At 45.6% G+C, this 20,125-nt stretch overlaps 1 protein-coding gene across 9 annotated transcripts in view; it reads left to right on the top strand.

Annotated features, from left to right (window-relative positions):
• The window catches only part of cacna1g (calcium channel, voltage-dependent, T type, alpha 1G subunit), a 149,422-nt gene that overhangs the window by 73,477 nt on the left and 55,820 nt on the right, over positions 1–20,125 (top strand). For all 9 annotated transcript variants that reach the window (XM_081698277.1, XM_081698278.1, XM_081698279.1 and 6 more), the window contains exons 5-10: positions 3,896–3,993; positions 8,174–8,333; positions 9,641–9,932; positions 10,938–11,030; positions 11,667–12,501; positions 12,696–13,078. In XM_081698277.1, coding sequence (XP_081554403.1) covers positions 3,896–3,993; positions 8,174–8,333; positions 9,641–9,932; positions 10,938–11,030; positions 11,667–12,501; positions 12,696–13,078 — 1,861 coding nt within the window. The remainder of the gene's footprint in view (positions 1–3,895; positions 3,994–8,173; positions 8,334–9,640; positions 9,933–10,937; positions 11,031–11,666; positions 12,502–12,695; positions 13,079–20,125) is intronic.

Raw genomic sequence — 20,125 nt, forward strand, 5'->3', positions numbered from 1 at the left:
AAATGTGCTATATGAGGCTTTTTTCCCAAAGCCAAAAGCCTCCCTGCGGTTGGAAGGGAAGGAACCTGGCAAAAGCCAGTGAGAGTCATCTAGAATAACCAGTACTGGACGCCACATAAACAATCCTAATAGCCTTTCTTTTCCAGGCCAGACTGGGGAGCTCTTGGTAAGGCAATAGAAACTTCAGGAATGCTATTTGGGCAGAGGAACTGATGGCACTACGCTCAGTCCATCACTTTCATCTGAGAGTTCCTTCATCCCATATTTGTAGTTGGTGGTGTCTAGACTAACACAGCCGTTCACAGGTACTGACCAGATGGCTAAGCACTTCTCCCACATTGATCGGACTGCTGTTGTTGTGTTAGTGGAAACACAAGCTTATTACAAGCTTACCTCAAGAAAGAGCTGTTGTTTATTTTATTTTTTTGCTTTTATTGGTCATGATGTTTTCATTATGTTAATTCTGAGATGCTGTTAAAAACATGATTTTTAATGATATTAGAGAAAGGCAGTGGTGTATAATTTTGATCACTCTCCCACATAATGAACAGATCAGGTCAGCAGCATCCAGCAGTTAAATGCTGACATGCTGCCAATAATCCTACTGTATCTTAAATCTCTCACGACTTTTAACGTAATCACTGTAGAACCGAACTAAAAAAGACAGAAGACCGAATCAAAGATCACATACAAATGTCCTCTTCTCTCTCCAATTCACTGATATCCCTGGACTTTTTCCAGATCTGTTATGTGCAGAAAAAATGGTCCCTTTAGGGGAATGAGACATGGGCAAAGTCGTCATGAACAAAGGCCATCAAATATTTTCCCAAGAAAAAAAAAAACTGCAAAAGGTCTTTCTTGTTTATTTTTTTCTTCCCCTCTGGTCAAGTAATGTTTGACCAGGGCACACAGCAAAGATGGTGTCTACCCTCGCCGCTCCCCTCGGATCCTGGCATTAGTCTCCGTAAGCGTTATTATTACTCAGGACGTGTGTTTCCTCAGAATAGACTTACCAAGCGGCAAATAGAGACGAATGGATACCGAAAGGAACACGGGGAAGACAAGAAAGGCAAACCTCAGAGCGGTACAGAGCTGTAAGACAGTGTGCAGTGGGTTGTCACTTTGCATCTCCTCGTCCTTCGACGCACTCTCTATCCTCTACCCTGCTGGGACCTTCCTAAATACCTCAGCACGGCCTTAGATGCTCAGGCAGGTTGGAAATCAAGCTGAGGTGGTGGAGGAGTAGAGACGTGGCGCTTTACAGCTGCCGAGTGCTTGGCTTGAGGCAGCTCGTCTGGGTTCGACTTTAATCAGTCTGTGCTGTTCCGTTAAGGAGAAAGCAGAAGCCCTTGGCTGCCGTCGGAGAGGTATTAGAGAGGGCCCGGAAAAGCACAGAGTGTGAGTGGAACGTGGTTTAAATGCCATATGTTAATACGTTTAGTGAAATAAGGTGTGAGCTAAGGCATTGTTTGCCTGTGGTTTACGCTTTGCATTTCTGCAGGAAATATTGTTCATCCATCAAGTGTCAGCCATTTTATTATATAAAGCTGTATGTGATATATTCCAGAAAGGTGTAGATGGGGAGGATAAGAGATGAGCGTGACCTGTGGAAGAGGTGGAAGAGGCAATATAAAGATGGAGGGAGAGTATTTCATCTCCCCATCCATCCGAGTGTGGACATGGCGAAGTGAACCTCTTCTGAAGCTCGCTTAATTAACTTGCCAGGTGGCGCAAGCCAAAAAGTCCTGATTGAACTCAAGCCAGAGTGTTGCTTTGAAGGCAAAAAGGGACAGGGTCAGAGATATAGAGAGATATAGAATGAGAGAGTAAGAGAAAGAGAGTCAAATTTATTCTGCCTCCTCATGTCAGCTAAACAGCCATGTTTACTGCTGCATGCAGTATGGAGTGGTTTGTAGCCCAAAGCAGCAGTATTGGTGTGCCTGCTCTCCCTCTGCTGCGTTCAAACAGGCCATGGCAGAACACAGCCTGGCCCTCTACATGAGGACTGAACGGGGTGGATTCCTTGTGGTTCCTGAAGGTCAGACTTGTTTTGGATCCCCACTCCCTCATCTGCCTCATACTTTTCCTATTATAGTGCCCTGCCTGCTGGCACTGTGTGTGCTAAGCGCAGCCATTGTTGACAGTGTGGCCATTGTTGTCAGGAAACAGAGTGATTCTGGCAAAGTGAGCCATCCTTCACTTGAGCTATGCCATATACAAACAGATAAGAGACAGGCAGGTTAGGCCCTCGCTGGCCTTCAGCCTGGGGTAGACACTTCACTAGCCATTTATGTTTACCTGTGTGTGTGTGTGTGTGTGTGTGTGTGTGTGTGTGTGTGTGTGTGTGTGTGTGTGTGTGTGTGTGTGTGTGTGCGCGTGTGTGTTTCTGCGTGTGTGTTGGGGGACGTGAGGGAATACACAGGTCTGGCCGTGCGCCTGTCTCATCATTCATGAGTTTAGTGTTTATTTGCGCTCCTATGGTGTATATGTGTAAGGGGTCAGATGCATCAATTTGTTGATGATGTGAGTGCTCGTGCAAGGCACACTTTCACATTGTTTAGTCCCACTCCGGGCTGCCTCCTGTTCTCCTGACTGGGCTGCAGAAGCTTTCTTGGAGTGTCCTCACGCAAGTCCCAAGCCCAAACAGAGCCTGTCCTCATCTTCTCTCTATCCCTGCATACCTCCACCAGCTTTCTCCCTCTCTCACTCACTCCTCCCTCTATCACGCTTCTTCCTCTCCAGCCTTTCTGGCATTTGCTGTTTCCCAGCAAAACTTACTTTGTTTTCCGCCTCTTCTGATATTTTCATGTTTTGTCCTTTTCCCATCACTCCGTTTTTAGCCTTAGTCACCAGGGTTATTATTGTTCTAGTCCAGCCACCAGCTGGTTTCCATTCTGGCCAATCAGTGCTCTCAAAGCTGTGCCGCAGATTTCAGGAGCAACAAAAGCAGAGCACATTTCTTCTGAGCCTTACTTGCTTAATGGGCCTCGCACTGTTTGCACATCGCCATCATCACCGAGTCCAAGTGTGATCTTGGTCATATGAAGAAAACGTTTGTGTTGCACCACATGGGTCCTATGCGTGCATAGCACCTTCTCCATGTAGCCTAGCTGTACTTATGTAGTTATATCTTTTTAAAAAGAATATGTATAAAAATGCAGCATTACTTCGCAAAATATAGCTTTATGTTGCCAGATAATTTTGTCACCATAAGTGTAAACGCTGACCACATAGTTTCTAGCACACGGACACAAAGAGGAAGATGAACTGGGTATGCCGGCTAGGAAAACAGGGAATTCTTTCCTGTGCCTTCCTCCAAAGTTCACATGTGTGCTACAGCTGTGCATGTGTGGGTGAGCTTATGTGTGTATGCGTGTGTATGCTGGTATGTGTGTATTTTAGGAAATCTCAGTTCATTGACCTCGATTGGATACCCTGCTTTGGTCCAATCGAAAAGCATCAAAGTGAACACAGTTCCATGAGCAAGTCTGGGTAGAGTGGCTTTAGCACAGTTGGGTCTCGTCTGATAACGTAAACTCTCGAATCAGGGCTCTCTATAAATAAAGGTAAAAATACTAGCTGTAAAAGAAACTAGTATTAACTGGAATTAGTCATTTGTTGATGATGTAATATTACAGTTTGACATTCTCCTTGATGGCTAATTTCCTCCCCCGTGTATTTGGTACATTGTATATGTCATAATGTTGAATTACATCCACTGGAGTCATGCCAGAAGCTTACGCCATTATTTCTTCTGGTTCTCCAGCCTTTTCAGTAAAGGGGTCATGACAATGTGGGGTTTGACACAAAGATCCACTAATATGGTTTTGCTGTAGGGCTTTGTGTGATGAGCACTTTGTGACAGATACTCAATTATTCATGTGCATGTTTACAGGATGCTGGAATACTCTCTCAACCTGCAGAATGTCAGCTTCTCTGCTGTCCGTACTGTCAGAGTGCTGAGACCGCTCCGAGCTATCAACCGAGTGCCCAGTGAGTACTGACGCCACTTGCAATTCACTGTTTGAAATGTAGCTACCCATTTGCTGTACACTAATGAATCTGTATTTTCAACAGGAGTGTACATCATTATTCTCTACAGAAAGCTGATTCTTAATTTTACAACTCATTGACACTCCTAAGTAAAGCAGCTGTGTTTAGCTGACATAAATTGAAACTTGTCCTGCAGCATAAATGTGATGTACACACACACACACACACACACACACACACACACACACACAAACACACAAACACACACACACACATTTCATCACTTGACATTTAGTGATGAAATGTGGTTGCTTGGTGGCAGTACAGTAGCAGTTCCATTCACGCCAGGCAGCTGAAGGCATGTCCAGCCACTCAGCAAGTCTCACGTCTCCACCAGCCAGAGTCTCGGCGCCTTCCGCTCGGTGCTGCTGCACGGAAGCCATCCATGGTTTAGGCACCAGACATTTATAGATTATTTTCCTCTCCAGTGCCTTTTACAGTGATCTATGCACATACACACACACACACACACACACACACACACACACACGCGTTCACACATGCACAGATCCAGGGGGAAGGAAGAGTGAAGAAAAGTATCTCTCTCATACACACAGAAACGTGTGAGGCAAGGGGCAAGCTACTTCCTGTGCCTGCTCCTTGTTTACCGGCTGCTTTATTTGTCCTCCATGCCAAAGAGATGCCCACTTTTCCCGTGGCTTTAATTTCACAAGGAGCCTCATATCGGAAATTCCCCCAGAGGGCCCTTGACGCGAGAGTCTAACGTTTCTGATTATAGAATGGTAAAGTTTATTTAAAATGCTGCATCCAGTCCAGCTGGGTTCCGGAAGAGGGAAAATGGCACGCGCTCATATTCATCTGCCGCTCCACTCTCATCCTGTCATGTGCCGCTGTATCTCAGTAGGTCCTGCAGGGAACTCTCGCCTGCTCTCCGTCCGCGCATAGGTCCAATTTCTCATAAATGAAGTGCCTGTCCTAACATCTGTCAGTGCAGCCGGAGACAGTAGCATCCTGTTTGAACAAAAAAAAAGAAGCATTACTGTCACTGTAGGCTCAAGGATCCCGAGGTGGCTTCCAGGGGTGCGATGGCTGGCCACTGCAGTAGACATCAGCAGCCTGCTTCTCTCAGCATTACCACATAATGAACACCTCCGTCAATCAAAAGAACAGGCCAGGCCAGATGGAAGCAGGCAGTTTATTTATTATTCAACAGTCACTTGTGCTGTTTAGCCACCTAATGGTGGATTTTATTTGAAGAAAATCCGATCGCTACCTCACATGTTGGCTACTGTTTTTTAAAAAATGGGAGTTGTCTGGATGTTTTGTTATTTGAGGGGTGGTGATGTTGGATCCCGTCCATCATTTTCTACTTATTCTAACAGCCTTAATCAAAACATGTGGCAGTGTAATAGATGGCAAACGCTTGCCATCCATCACCTGTCTGTGTAGCTCAAAACCCAAAGAAGTTTTTTTTTTTTTTAATTTATTTGACAGGAACATAGCACACTGAGTGGCTGATTTATTTGGCACCCTCCCTGCACACTCACACGCCCACACTCCTCTCTTCTCACTCCTCATCGCTAAGATGTCCCCTTGATCAGTTCTCGTTCACCCCGTTTACACTCTCCCTGGGTGTTTCACTTCACCTTCTTGTCCTCTGTCGCTTCCTGTCGTTCATTAGCCTTTTTTTGTCTGGTTTTATGTACTTCCTGTCCTGTTCTTCCTGTGTCCTGTTGCTTGAGGGTTGAACACATATGGATATGAGAATCACGTCTCTCACAAATCAAAATCCCGCACATAATGTGCTGAGCACTCGTTTGTTTTCTGGATATTCGAAAGATGCCCCTAAAACGTTTGTCATATCTGCAAACACGTGGGTCTTTCCTGAGATATTCAAAATGGGAACTGACCTGAACATACCTACAACAGCACCCAAAATGGATTTAGATATGTGTGCACATTTGGAGGGCAGCTTGAGGAAGCGTGGAACGTGAAGCGTGGTTGCCCTCTTCGCTGGCCCTGTTGTTCTTTGGTTACGAGGCAGAGAGCAAGTCCCACGGAGAGGGAGAAAAGAGTGTCTGACAAATGGTGGTGAGATATGAATTGTCTAGTCTGCAGCTTTATGGAGATCAGGATTGCAAAGAGAAAGAAAGTGAGCTGAAGCACTGGGGAATATGGGAAGTGACACGGATGCAAATTCCTTTGTACACTCATGCTTATTACGAAGGAGGAAAAGTTTGTGTTGGAAGGGGGTGTTGCAAAATTAGATTAAAAAATACCAATTAAAAGCCACTGACAGTTGGGTGGCATTTGGGCGTTTTAGCATGACGTAACGATGCCGGTAACTGAGTCACAGACTGGATGAGTGAATGTGCTCCAGAAATATTGCAGTTAGAACACAGAAATGGGGAATAAGTGCATCAGGTACCTAATGGGTCGGCAGCCTGAGGATGAGACCGTACGTATGAAAACAGTGAGTGAGTGCATGTGTGTGTGTGTGTGTGTGTGTATGTTTGAGGCTGTAGTACAGACCGTGAAAAGGTCACGTGAAAATGCATATGAGAAGTGGTGTATTGAGGAATTAATGTTGCTACTAACAAGGATCACTCACCCAAAGAAAGGCTGATTGATGGAAGTTGAGAAAAGTGATATGAATCAATAAATAAGTGATTATTGCTGGTGTGCAGGGTGTGAGTCATAAACACATCCATTCTATTTCTTAATTAATTTTGCTAAGAGAGAAATTCGAGTTCCAGGGGTGTACTATGCCCTTTGCCAAAGCATAATGAATTTTGGTTAGCAAGGCTAAGCACTTTCATACTTGTACTTGGGTGTCCTGTCAAATATAAACATCGCTGAGATGAATGTAGTTAGTGATTTTAATGGCCTGCCTTTAGATCCCAAAATATGGGCAAGGGTTCCTCATTCCCTGGAGTTTTTAATGTTAGGCTTTTTTTCACATATGTGACTCAAAAGGGCACATAATCCCAGAGGTCTCTTTCCATCAGAGCTTTAGGGCCAGACCAAGTCTTCTTCATGGAGTTGAACCCTGGGGAATGGCTTTTTAAGGGCATAGATAAGCTATGAAAGGCTCCACTTCTCATAAAATTTGTTTTTTTCTTTTTAATAAAGAAGTTGTTTTCTCATAGTTTAGACACCTGTTGAATGCTGCAGCAATCCTCTAGTGTTTCTTTGTTGTGAAATATTCTAAACTGTACAAGATTAATAAGACTCAAGGTCTCCTCTAAAAATGTACATGAAATAACGTCTGTTAGTCAACAGTGCGGCTGCTCACTTGCTCATGGAGGGTGATGGAGGGGGATGTGTGCCACAGCCCTGGATGCCAGGCTCAGTGAGACAGCATTGAAATTGTGCTGGGAAGAGAGTCTCCTAAGTCTTTACAATTGTAGTGTGGCATTTACTGATTATGCCCCCAAAAGCCTGACTGCATTCTTAACTACCCTCGAGAAGTTCTTTATTACAATTTTTTTCAGTATTATCAGGATGCTTCACAGGCAAGCAGTAGGTTTGCAGGTCTAGACCTGTCCCTGGACAGACGAGTCAGAGAAACATCCCAACGCTACAGTAATGAGTCCCATAACCCCAAGCAATGAGACGATAGGCCTTTCGTCTTGCGAGACAGATCCATCATTGTCGTTTGTTTATTCTGGCTGCTGATAATGCCCTGCTGCATATTGTCACTTGCTCTCCTTCCAAATTTGCAAACTGTAGCTGGCTGCAGTTGTTGCCCATGCCGAGTAGAGGCTGCCAACGGGATTACCCTCCTCCGGCTGTTCCTCGTACAGCCCTTGACAGGAAATTAATGTTCTCATTTATGCTCTGCTCACCTGGCCTCATGCAAGGTGGATCAGGACAGCCATGCTGCACACACAAGGATGCATGAAGCCACTACAATAGATATCGTTCCTTTGCTGAGAGTTTTATGGCCCTGCATAAACATGTTGTGCTTGTGATCCACAGTAAGCCCTTGCAAACACACACACACACACACAAGGCAGGATGTGTGAGAACGGCGAGAATTGTGGGCAGAGTTCCTGAGCTGCTGCGGAGGATGTTCTCAAGGGCCTACGAGCTGTACCTTCCTCTGCTGTTTTATTGTTCGTGTTCCTTGCTGTCCTGACTCGCCTTTGTCTCTCAGGTATGAGAATATTGGTGACTCTCCTGCTGGACACGCTCCCTATGCTGGGCAACGTGCTGCTGCTCTGCTTCTTCGTCTTCTTCATCTTCGGCATCGTTGGGGTGCAGCTGTGGGCGGGGCTTCTGCGTAACCGTTGCTTCCTGCCTGAGAACTTCTCCCTGTAAGTGTATAGTATGGTCGCCACCTGACCGGTCTGCTTTTAGGCAGAATGCCCTGGTGTCCGGTTTTGACTTCCATTTATCTGTACTTTTAGGAATGTTCTCCCAAACTGTGGGGGGTTGAACAAGCATTCAGTAAAATTGGTCAGTTTGTTTGTCACTCCTCACTTCTCCCTCCTATTGGTAATTTTAGGCCAAACAAAAATGAACAGGGAAGGTCAAATACAAAGTAGAGGTTGAAGACACATTACTGGTCAGTCTAATGGAATAGATGTGTGCAGTTATGGTTGGTGAAAAGGTGGTGGCCCCAGTACCCAGTGAGGCAGTGCGAATGAGTGACTGCAAAACAATGCAAATGCAATTGCAACAAGTTCAGATGACATGTTATTAATAATACAATTGAAGCAATGAAAAATTTTGCCTGTTGTTACTTATCCAAACAGGTTTTTTTTAAACACCTGAATGAAGAATTTACTACTTTCTAGCATTGTAATCCTTATGACTAGACCACAGTACAAAGGACCACACAGAATTATTGAGCAGAAAATCGAAATCATGGCTCAGCTTGAATGAATCCACTGCAGCACAGGGACGCTTGTGTCGCATTAGTCTTATTCTAAAATGTTAAATTATTGTTAAAAAAAAAAGTTCTTGGGCCAGGAGCCAAAAAAGGCCCCTATTTGTCCCATCAGATAATTGAAGCTACTTGTGCAGCTAATTGGCCTCGTCACTTTCGCTCTGAGGTGAATTTCTGTTGACAGACAGCCCAATTACCCTCTGTCAGCGCAAAGCCCCATTAGAGCTAGGTCCTTTCCAGCCCTGTGTCCTCTGGAGGTAGTTAGTGCTGATCTCTCAACAGGCTGACTGGTGCCTAAATGGGTGTTTGGCCAACACAAGAGACACTGAGGCTGAGGTAAAGAGGTGAGGTGTGATGCAACCTGTGGAGGCTGCCCTGGCCATGCAGCAGCGCAAATCTGCCATTTTCTAGACTGCTCACTACTTACAATTAGATTGGTGGTAGTCTTTATCTCCCCAAGTCCCTTTTACTTTATCTTATGATTCATATCTGTTTATGTTAGCGATGTGAGACTACCAATCCATTATTGCTCTATAACACCTACTCCATCACAAAAACCCCATTTTCAAGTCAGCAGTTAAAGACTGGTCTGAAAACATCGCTCTGACCTTTCTGATGGCTGCTAGCTATCCACATCATCGTCCGTTATCCTGGTTGTAAGACTTCAGTGCTGTGTTATGATATAAATTATTACATATTTGAAAATCGGTTGCTCACATCTCTGTGCGTCAGTCCCCAGAGCCTGGACCTGCACAGCTACTACCACACGGAGAACGATGACGAGAACCCGTTCATCTGCTCGCAGCCACGGGACACCGGCATGCGCCAGTGTACCTCCATCCCCACGCTGCATGAAGAGGGCCTGCAGTGTCAGCTGGGCATGGGCGCCTACAACACCACTGACAACACCACCTGTGTCAACTGGAACCAGTACTACACCAATTGTTCTGCCGGGGACGTCAACCCTTTCAAGGGCGCCATCAACTTCGACAATATAGGCTATGCCTGGATTGCCATTTTTCAGGTGAGCCTCCTCCATGGGCCTCAGATAATGTTATTGCCTTGTGTGATTTTACTTGAGGAAACACTGCCACAGGTGCTCAAAGTGAGCAGACGCATAACAGTACGACTGTCCTCACTGACACAGGGTGGCACTACAGTGCAGTTGTAGCTCTCAACACCTTTTACAGCCACGTCATTTCAGCCACTGACAACCACTTTTTCAGCACTCTTTCGCTTTGAAACTTCATTCTACATTCAAATGTTGAACCCTAAGCACTGTTACTTAGGATTTGTTTTATATATTCTTTATGCATTAGCTCTATCAGTGGATGGCATGGGGGTGATGTCAGTATTCAAAAATCCCAGTTAAATTTTTTATCTCAAAGCAGTGATAAAGTTTTTAATTTTTATGCATAATACCACATGCAGCTCTTAATTTCAATGTCATATTGTAGTTGCACAATGGGACACGTGAGTCTCCAAGGGAATACTTGTCACATTTTGGACACAAATCAAAATGGAAATTATTAAATATTTAGAAACCTGCCATGTACTAAAGACTAGGAGGGACTGAGGGCTCAGTCTTCCTTTTGCCAGCTGCACAGCCTGGGTCCTAGATGCCTAATACACTCTCTCCCAAATGAATTAGCCGCTTGACAGCTCCTCGTCCTGCTACTGAGCTCAGTAGTGGCCTGGAACTGCAGAAGTGTTTCTCACAGGACTGTCACAGAGTGACAGACAGAACAAAGGGAGGAGAACGCAGCCATTTCCTTCAGCTGGCGGTGCTTCAAGGCCATGCTTGGGGGGTTCCCCCCACTGCTTAATGATATGCGCTCCGATTCAGGAACCACAGCAAACACCGCTGCACCGGGCCGGGTTTCACGGCACTATGCCCTGGGCGTTTGTGCAGAGTGCCTCTCTTCTGCTGTACAGTAAGTTAACAAGGAATTGTCTGTAGCCTTGCTCGAAAGGTGAGCTTGCTCTGTTTTCTCTCCCTTCCTCTCCTCCATCTTGTCTTCCCCTGCAGGTCATCACTCTGGAGGGCTGGGTGGACATCATGTACTTTGTGATGGATGCACACTCCTTCTATAACTTCATCTACTTCATCCTCCTGATCATAGTATGTGGCCCTCAGCTCTACCATGACTCACATCCAGATGACATATAAAGGAAGGGCCAGGCCTCTGGTACCCAGCATACAGCTCCTGGTCTTGTGATATGATGCTGTGTTTTATGTGTGCTGTAGTTCAAGCTCTAACAGAGAAAATCTTTAATACCGAAGATGATTTTTTATTTAAAAAGGCCTTAACATGTAGTACAGTAATGTTGAAATAAACAGTTATTTCGGAAGAAAGATGCTAAAGTTGCTAAAGTATGTGTTAAGGGCAGTAAAAGAGTTTACTTTTCTGTGAAGGTTAACTATGAAGTAATGGGTGAAATACTGAGCACTCAGTCTCATTCTCTGTCTGAATGTACTGTACTATTGTTGATCTCTTCTGGGGCTGCTATGAGACACAGTCAAGAAGAAGTAGTGACAATACTGTTGCAAAGCTTCAATATTATGAGCTTTTGATTGCTTCATAAAGAGTAGTAACTGCATCATGTTGTGTTGCTGCAGACCTTTGAAGAACTGAGCTAAGCAATTCTTGTGCTGATACTATACATATAATCTATTTTCCTTGAAACCAAATATCCTCTCTCTTCCTCTCTTTCACATGCTCTCTTTTTCTCTTTCACTGTCTTTCTATCTCTCCAGGTGGGCTCCTTCTTCATGATCAACCTGTGTCTGGTTGTCATAGCCACGCAGTTCTCGGAGACGAAGCAACGTGAGAGTCAGTTGATGAAGGAGCAGAGAGTGCGCTTCATGTCCAATGCCAGCACGCTGGCCAGCTTCTCTGAGCCAGGCAGTTGCTACGACGAGCTCCTCAAATACCTGGTCTACATTGTGCGCAAGGGCGCCCGGCAGCTGGGTCACCTAATGCGTGCGGTCGCTCGCAGGGCGGGCCTCCGTGTTTGCGCTTCTCCCGACACGGAGACCACGAATGCCAAGAGGCGGCGGCAGAAGCTGCGCCAGGGCTCTGTGCACCACGTCGCACATCACCACCACCAACACCACCATTACCACCTCGGCAATGGGAGCGTCCGCACCGAGCCTGCCGTCCGAGAGACAGAGGCAAGCACGTGGAGCGCCAGCGTTAACCTCGCGGGTGCGGGCTCCGGACGCCTCACGCTGCCTGCGATTAGCCCTCTGCAGCCTTCTGTCTCCTCCCTCTCTGGGGTTCTGGGCCCCAGGGGTGCTGAGTCGGTCCACAGCGTGTGCCCTGCTACCTGCTACTTTGAGCCACTGCGTTGCGTGCCCACGCCGGGCCCCTCTGTGCTGCAGGCCTACAAGAGGAACTCGGTTCCTTTTGCGGCACCGGTGCATAAGAACTACCCAACCCTGCAGCCCTGCCTGCCCCTGGAGCGCCTCAGGCAGAGGGCCCTGGAGCCAGGAACAGCAAGCAGCGTGGCCAGTATGCTCACCAGCCTCAACATTCCCCCCAACCCCATCACCACCTCCCAGAGCCTGCTGGAGACACTAGGTCCTGCAGGTACATGAGCAGCCCAGTGATAGTGAAAGGTGGTTTTACAGTGGGACCTGTTTGAGTGTGTCTATGTACATGTGTTCCTTTCTTTATTATAGAGACTGTACCACAAGCTTCTTGAAAGCAAAATAGTGTTGTCGTCGTATTTGTTTATAACTTTGTTTCGGTGTCTTCAAGCACAAATTATTTCTAATTTTCAGGGAAGATGCCCTGCAGGAAGCTTTCCAACACCAACTGCAGTGGTGCAAACTTGGACCCTACTTTGACATTTGACCCCGAAACCTGCCCATATTGCACGAAGTCAGCAGGAAATGACTCAGAAGGCATCGAGACGAACGAGACTGCAGACTCAGATAGCGAGGGTGTGTATGAGTTCACTCAGGATGCCCACTACAGGGACAGCAGAGACCCCGAGCGGAAGAGCAAGTTTAAGCTCGGGGCTCGTGCGGCAAAGGTCGTGCATTTCTGGAGGCTGGTCTGTGACACCTTCCGCAAGATCGTGGACAGCAAGTACTTCGGCCGGGGTATCATGATCGCCATCCTCATCAACACACTCAGCATGGGCATCGAGCACCACGAGCAGGTGAGCGTTCGTCAGTACTTCCCTGCGACTCTGTGCGTGCCAGGTGCTGTGACACGTCTGCTGAAGATGCGTGACTCTGACCTCATACCGGTTAAGCTGGGTCAAATATAACTTCATACTACTTTGTCAGATCACTCCCCATTCTGCCGTGTGAGGAGATAACGCGGCGGGATGAGTGTGAAAGTGGGTTGAGCATGTTTCTTGTTCTGTGGCATCCTGCTTACAGGGTCTGTGTAAGACAGATAGCAGGAGCTTGTACATCTCTCACCTGCTTAATGGCCCGTAGCCTGACACATTGCCATGAGACGAATGGTCCTCCCTTACATGGGGAAAGAGGGATGATGGTGGACGTGTCAGTCCTTTCAATGTGGAATAACAGTCCAGGTGGCTGTAATGTACGGCCTATATTAAAAAGTTCAGACAACACAATAGCTCGCGTCTCAAAGTTCCTCCCAGGAATGTGATTCACTCTCCACTTGTCTGTGGCAGCAGCCCAGTAACTCATTCTGCCAGACTAGAGTGAAGCCATGCTCTCAATAATTCTACCCAGGTCACAGCGGCAGAAGACTTCAACATTTCAAAACAAGCCTGTTTTGTGTTGCTCGGCAGTCTATTTAAAGCTACTAAAAATATCAAAAATATCATCCGGCCTATATGAAGTTTGATAGCTAATTGTTAACAGGAATCCAGCTTTGTGTGTAGTCCTATCCTCACGCCATCAGCGGTTTTCTTTCTCCCTGCCCTCTGTGCAACTTTTCCAGAGGGTTGCGGAATTCCAGGCTTTTCACGCATCTCATGGTCATGTTGTTTACTGGAGGGGGAGTTCGTTTGAGCCACGCTGGCCGAGGAGCCTGAATGTGAAGGCTGATTTGATGAGAGGGGTGGCCGATACACATCTGAAAGCCATCGCACCGTGTTTACACAGTCCGCTCGCGTGCCTTGCAGTCTTCCAGATCCTTCAAGGGGCACGCACCGTGAGCCGTGCCTGTCTGCCGTGCACGCCCGCTCCCACTTGAAGCTCCTGCCCGGTCATGGGAGCCAAGTGGAGAGGAAAACAATCTGCCCCTTCGCCGAATATTGCCCTCCTGATGAATGATGTGTTCCACAGCTCCTCTGCTGTTATGAGCGCCACGTTTTTCTCTCGGGTCTGACGATTGTTCGTTCTTGGGCGAGGGAGCATTAATCATTCTCCCGTCTCGAGTAGATATATGAATCATATTTAACAAGCGCAGCTTGTGTAATCCCAGGAGTCACCTCATCAGGCCCGTGAACTTTTGAACGTTGCATGATAGTTGCCGGGGTTTCATAAGTGGACTGACGTGCGTGTGTGAGTGCTTCATTGCTGAGTGAGGGCGCTGGACCTGAAAGAAAGGCATTGTGAGCTCATACGCTTCATAGGCTCCGCTGAACTCCTGTGGCGCTGGTGGTAGCCCGAGGGGAGGTGGCGCATTCCCCTCCTGTGCGGGACTCGCCTCCGCCATCTCTCCTCTCCTGTTTCTCCCTGCAGACTCCTTGGGAATTCTGGCAGTGCGAGCCGCCTTTATCAAGCGGACCATCTGGAGGACGGGAGACGGGGCTAGGGGAGGAATTTGGATTTACAAGGTTACTTGGGTTCTTTGACCCAGTCGCTGAGCAAATAAAACGTGACGCCAACCTACCTAATTGCATCTATTCTCTTTTACTGTCCTGGAGGTTTTATTGCTTTTTCTCTTTTACTGCCCAGTGCCCTCTCATCACTGTTTGCCCCACTCTTTTTTCATAATTCACTTCTTTTGCTTTTTTGCTCTGCTCATTGCCAAGGTTTGGAATGTGGCCCGTACTCTCCTGTGGAGCATTTTTTCAACCTGCGTAAAGCAATTAATGTTCGGTGTGACCTTCCTGTCCGAGCTTTCCCGCCCAACCTTTGACATGCTGCATCGCTTCTCTGAGCCCAGCATAGAACAGGGAAACACTTTCCCTCAACCTTAATTTTTGGTCCATTTATGCTAATGCTGTTGGCTAAGTGATTGGAATTCATGTTGTCATGGTGTGTGGTGTTGTCCATTTAAAAAATGTTCACACATTAGAAGTCCCATTAAGCTTCAGTGCAGAGGAGGCCGAGGGAGGACGATATGAGATAGACTGGTGGGGAACAGAGAGAAACCGTCAGGGTTATTTAAGCTGCACAAGATGACCAATGCTCTTTTACTCCCAAACTGTGTTTCTTGGACAGTATGAGATCATGTGAAAGATCACTCTTTCCTGCAGGTGAAAGCTCTCAAACCCAACCACATTGCAACTGTTTGAAACTTGAGCAGATAATTCTGAGTTCTGGTTCTGTGTGTGTATTTGGTTTTTTTAATACCTGGCTACAGGCTGCATAGATCCTGAACCCTTCTCTAAACTACAGTTAATCCCCTTGGCTATTTTTCCTCTTATTTGATTACTTTGTGGTAAAAAGTAGTAGATAAGATGTTGTGGGATTGTGACTTGCTATGTCTCTGGAGTTGATGTTATCTGGGCACAAGTCCATGTGATTGCAAATAATATTTCAAAAAGTCCTTCAGATGTGGCTCTGTAGCAACTGTGTTGTATCAGAACTGTTTTTATTGAATGTGGTGGTGCTTTTCATGTGTCTGGAGAATAGTGGGAGATTACACTGCTCACTACCAGCCCAGCGGAATATCCTCACTGGTTTATACAGTGCGTAATGCATTAGGTCAACCCAGCTTCCTGAGGCATGTATCGTGTTTTCCAGAGGCGCAGTAAGATGCTTCTAGATGCACTTTTAAAACTATATCCACTCAGGCTTGCTAAACAGAAGCCTATATGGTAATGAACTGCTACGCTTTTTCCCAAACACAAATCAGTGTTATGGTGTTTATTAAAGACTAGATGACTAATTCTAATAATACTACAAATAAAACTACTACTCCTCCTCCTACTATTGATGTAAATGATAATAACACATTTGTTTTGATTGACTTGAATGAGATATGGACACAGCACAACATAGTAGAGAACCTCCTGAAAAACACTCCAGGTATGACACTGGTCAGGTAGCGACATGGACAGACATGGACTGTTCAACCCCTGTAACTGTGTTCAGATTGTCCCTCTGCAGGCTTCCATAGTTTTCACAGCTGGGTGGTGGGTTGGGTGGTGGCCGTGGGGGGTGACAACGAAGCCTTTACATAATGTCTATTTATAAGCATAGATTTTCTAATCACATTTATTCTGAACAATTTTATATTCATTGGCATAATTAATTTGATTACAGGTTCTCAAATAGTTAAATCATCTTTCAAAGCATAGCGTATTAAAAACAAACAAAATCTTCTTCAAATCCCCATGTAATAGCAGGCTACTGGCAGGTTATTTTCATTCCTAGAACAGTGCTTTGCATAGGAGGATATGTGTGTACTTGTTCTGGCCAACAGCAGTTCCTGATACAACACCACCGCCGTGCTGCTAGCCGGGAAGGGTGTGGCTGCTCTGAACAGACCTGATCCCTGTCGGTTGTCCCTGCCTTCAGGTTTAACACCTTTCCCTTTTATAGTCTCCTGATGGAATTTCTGTCCCACTGCCAAAACTGTGGCACCTGATCTCAGGCTCCTTGCTACTGTTTTTGATTGAACATTCTTTTGACATCGTTGTTTTGACATGATTGCTCTGCCTGTACCGGGCCAGCGCTCAGGCCGCACTGTACGCCTGCGTTCTTCTCCGGTCCTCCTCGCTGCCCTGCTGGACAGGAGCCGGCTCGTTCGCTCCGCCCCCGCTGCCGCCGGGGTTATTGTTGCTACGGCGGCTCTGGGTGACGGTATCATCTGGTTTGCATCAAGCACCTTCCTGCTGGCAGCTAGAGCCTGACACTGCCCAGGGCGGAGTGTGGCGAGGCAGACTATTGCTGGATCCGAAGGCTCTTGGCCTCTAATCCTTGGATCAGGTGCTGAGAGTGTGATAAAAAAAAAAAAGAAAGGTCCATAAGCGCGTGGCATAAGCTGCTTGCCTGCAGCCCTGCGAGCAGAGGCCATTCTAGGGCTTCAGCTGTCAGGATTGGTCCCAGCTCGAGCTCCCTCCTGTATGTGCTGACTCTTCACTTCACTTCCTCTTTTGGCCAGGGGCGGTTATGAGCACGAACACAGTGTGATCATTTGAGCTGTAATCATTTCCGCTGAATTTATATGTAGAAAGATTTTACTTATCTGTCCAACTTCAAGGTCCAAATGAACATCTTTAATGTGGTTAAATCAGTTTTTTTTTCCTGTAATGACAAAGACTCGTCATCGTCTCTGTGTGCTTGGCAGCGAGTAACTAGCACCTCATCATGTACCGGGGGATGTCTGTGTTCATGCTTTCTTCTTGCTTATTTTCCCACTGCGTTCTCCCACGTGGGCACTTTGCTGTCAGGTTCACTGAACATCAGTCAAACCTGAGTGAGCCACTGCTGTACAACACACTGTCATATCCCAGTTATGTAGCTCAGTGCTATACATGTTGGCGTAATAATGTGACCATTGAGTGTGAAGTTTCAGATTCAGGAGAACACTGAAAGAGGACAGCGAAGCACTCTCGTTAGACAGTCCTCACTTTGTAGTAGATGGGGCTGCATAGTTAGGGGTCTCCACAGAATTTGGCTGTATGATAGAGAGAGGCTAAGGTCTTCAGGCATGAGAGCTCTCCACATATCTGGAAACCCTTGGAATTGGCTGCTGGGTCCCATCCGCCCTGGACTTAACTAAAAAAAATCCACATCACGACAGAACAGATAAAGGCTCAGTTGAGATGGAGTAGTGTTATATTAAAGCCTGTAAAAACTACAACTTCTGTCTGTCTGTTTATCTGTCTGTCTGTCGGTCGATTGGTTAGTCTGTCTGTGCTGAGCAAATGTGCCCTCTTTGAAAAGCACTGTACATTTTAATTGGTCTTATCCTGGAGTAAAAGAAAGGAATCTGAAATATAAATGGAAATAGAAATAGGAACAGAAATAATCTTATGAAGAAGAACAAAACTATCCCTGCATAATTCGCTGCAGTTATTGCCCTTGGCTTTTCTGTTCCTGGAAAAGGCTTCCCTGCAGGTTTGAGTGTTTTATGTGCTGTTTTCTTCTCACAAGTGGTCTTGATTTGAATGGAGGAGCTGCGTCCGTGTTGGGACCCAGCACACACTCTCCTGCTGCGTACACAGAGCGCAACCCTGTGCTGCTCGGACCTGAGGTGCCGCCACCTCCCCCAATCCTGTGAAAAGCCACAGGAGCCAAAAACGTGATGCAGTCCATGAGTTCTGGGACAGCCATCATTTAAATACCTTCATATTAAAGCCAATTAAAGCCAGTGTTCTGCACTGTAAGCTCAGCATCAGTGTTTTGTATTGGAGTACACAGCCAAAGCAGCTTTTAAAAAAAACGAATCACTGATCAGTTTCTCCCAACTACACATTTAGCTCCACAGTTCATCATAATGCACCTAGGCCTTAATTAGATTAAGACAAACTCAATTGACCCCCAGGATTTTATTTTTCATTTCATGCACAATATGTAATTATATTTGTCTCTCGGTACATTGCAGAAACAGTCATCAGGGGAAACTATTGGTTTTTTTTGTCATTTAAATGCTACATTATAGCACAATTATATTAAAGTTACATCTAGGAATTATTAGTTTGCTTCTAAAATCACAGCTAATGTTAATAAGTAAATCATTGCCTGCCTGGGAATGTTGTTTTGTTTTCAGGTGTTTAAGAGTCTGTTCATTAGGGCATCAGACCATCATGTTTGAGGAATGTCTGTGTTGGGTCTCATTATAACAACCGTAAAAATAGAAAGCAATGTTGGAACATGCCCATATGCCCACTCGCCTTGTAAAAAAACTCGCTCTGCCTACCACACCATCACCACCAGCAGTGATACTAGTGCATTTTCTCCGCCATTGATCAGGAAGGACGAGAGTTGTGTGCTGCTTGCTTTTTGCAGCACATAGTCATCGGAGTTATTTTTCTGCTATGCTTTGCTGAAGAGTAAACACCGAGGGAGGCTGGGTAAATGCTGTGGCGATGTGTTTAAGCTGATTCACTGCTGTTATTAATCCTACAATCACTATGTGCAATATTCATTTATCACGGTCCACATCTTAACGTCCGCAAGCCTTGAAGCTGTATGGGGCCACTTGTGCCTTCTTGCCCATTTTTAATGATCAAATGTGAAACTTTACTTGAAAAAACGATAAAATGGAACATGGGACATGGAAAAATGATCAAACGCGATCACTCAGGCCATTGAAGTACGATCAAATATGATTTCAGCATTCTGGAAACGAACAGTCTCTCTCATGGGCACATGGTCAGAGCTTGGCACACGTTCACTGGCTGTTAGTGTATGTATTTTAGACAAGTAATCAAGGCTGACCCGGATTCACTGTTACATTAGGGTAATAGCCTGGACAGAGCAGCTAAAAGTAGTCCAGCTATCATTAACAGACAGTCCCAGATACTCAGCAACTCTCTATCTCCCTTGCTCTCTCTCTCTCTCTCTCTCTCTCTATCTATCTATCTATCTATCTATCTATCTATCTATCTATCTATCTATCTATCTATCATGTAAGAAATGATGGACTGTGAGTGATTTGCTTATAGATCTTCTTCCATTTCTGCCCAGTGCTGTATTTAGTTTCCATTTCTAGTTTGGCACCATGTTTACACTGCAGTGTTTGGTTGTGTTTCACAGTGCAGATATGATGTAACCCATTACAGATACAAGAAATTTCCTGACCTAATTAGCTGATGTAAATAAGTGCTCAGGCTTGGTTGTAACTGATGCTTTCTACTCTGTCATATCTTTTTTTTATTTATTTATTTGTTTGTTTATTGCTAAGAAACTCAATACTAATTGAAATTAACTTTTTCTAGGATAATATTTACACTTTGCACATAGCAGTAAACTTGAATGAAACATTTGAAATAAGGCATTACCATCTCAGACAGTTTAGCATGAATTGTTCTTCTCTCTTTATGGTTGTTATAAAGAAGGCATGTGTGTATTGGGATTTTTTCTTTCTCTAATTGTCTCTTTTT

The sequence above is a fragment of the Electrophorus electricus genome, chromosome 15 (assembly GCF_041902795.1).
Source record: "Electrophorus electricus isolate QZ-2024a chromosome 15, ASM4190279v1, whole genome shotgun sequence".
NCBI lineage: Eukaryota > Metazoa > Chordata > Actinopteri > Gymnotiformes > Gymnotidae > Electrophorus > Electrophorus electricus.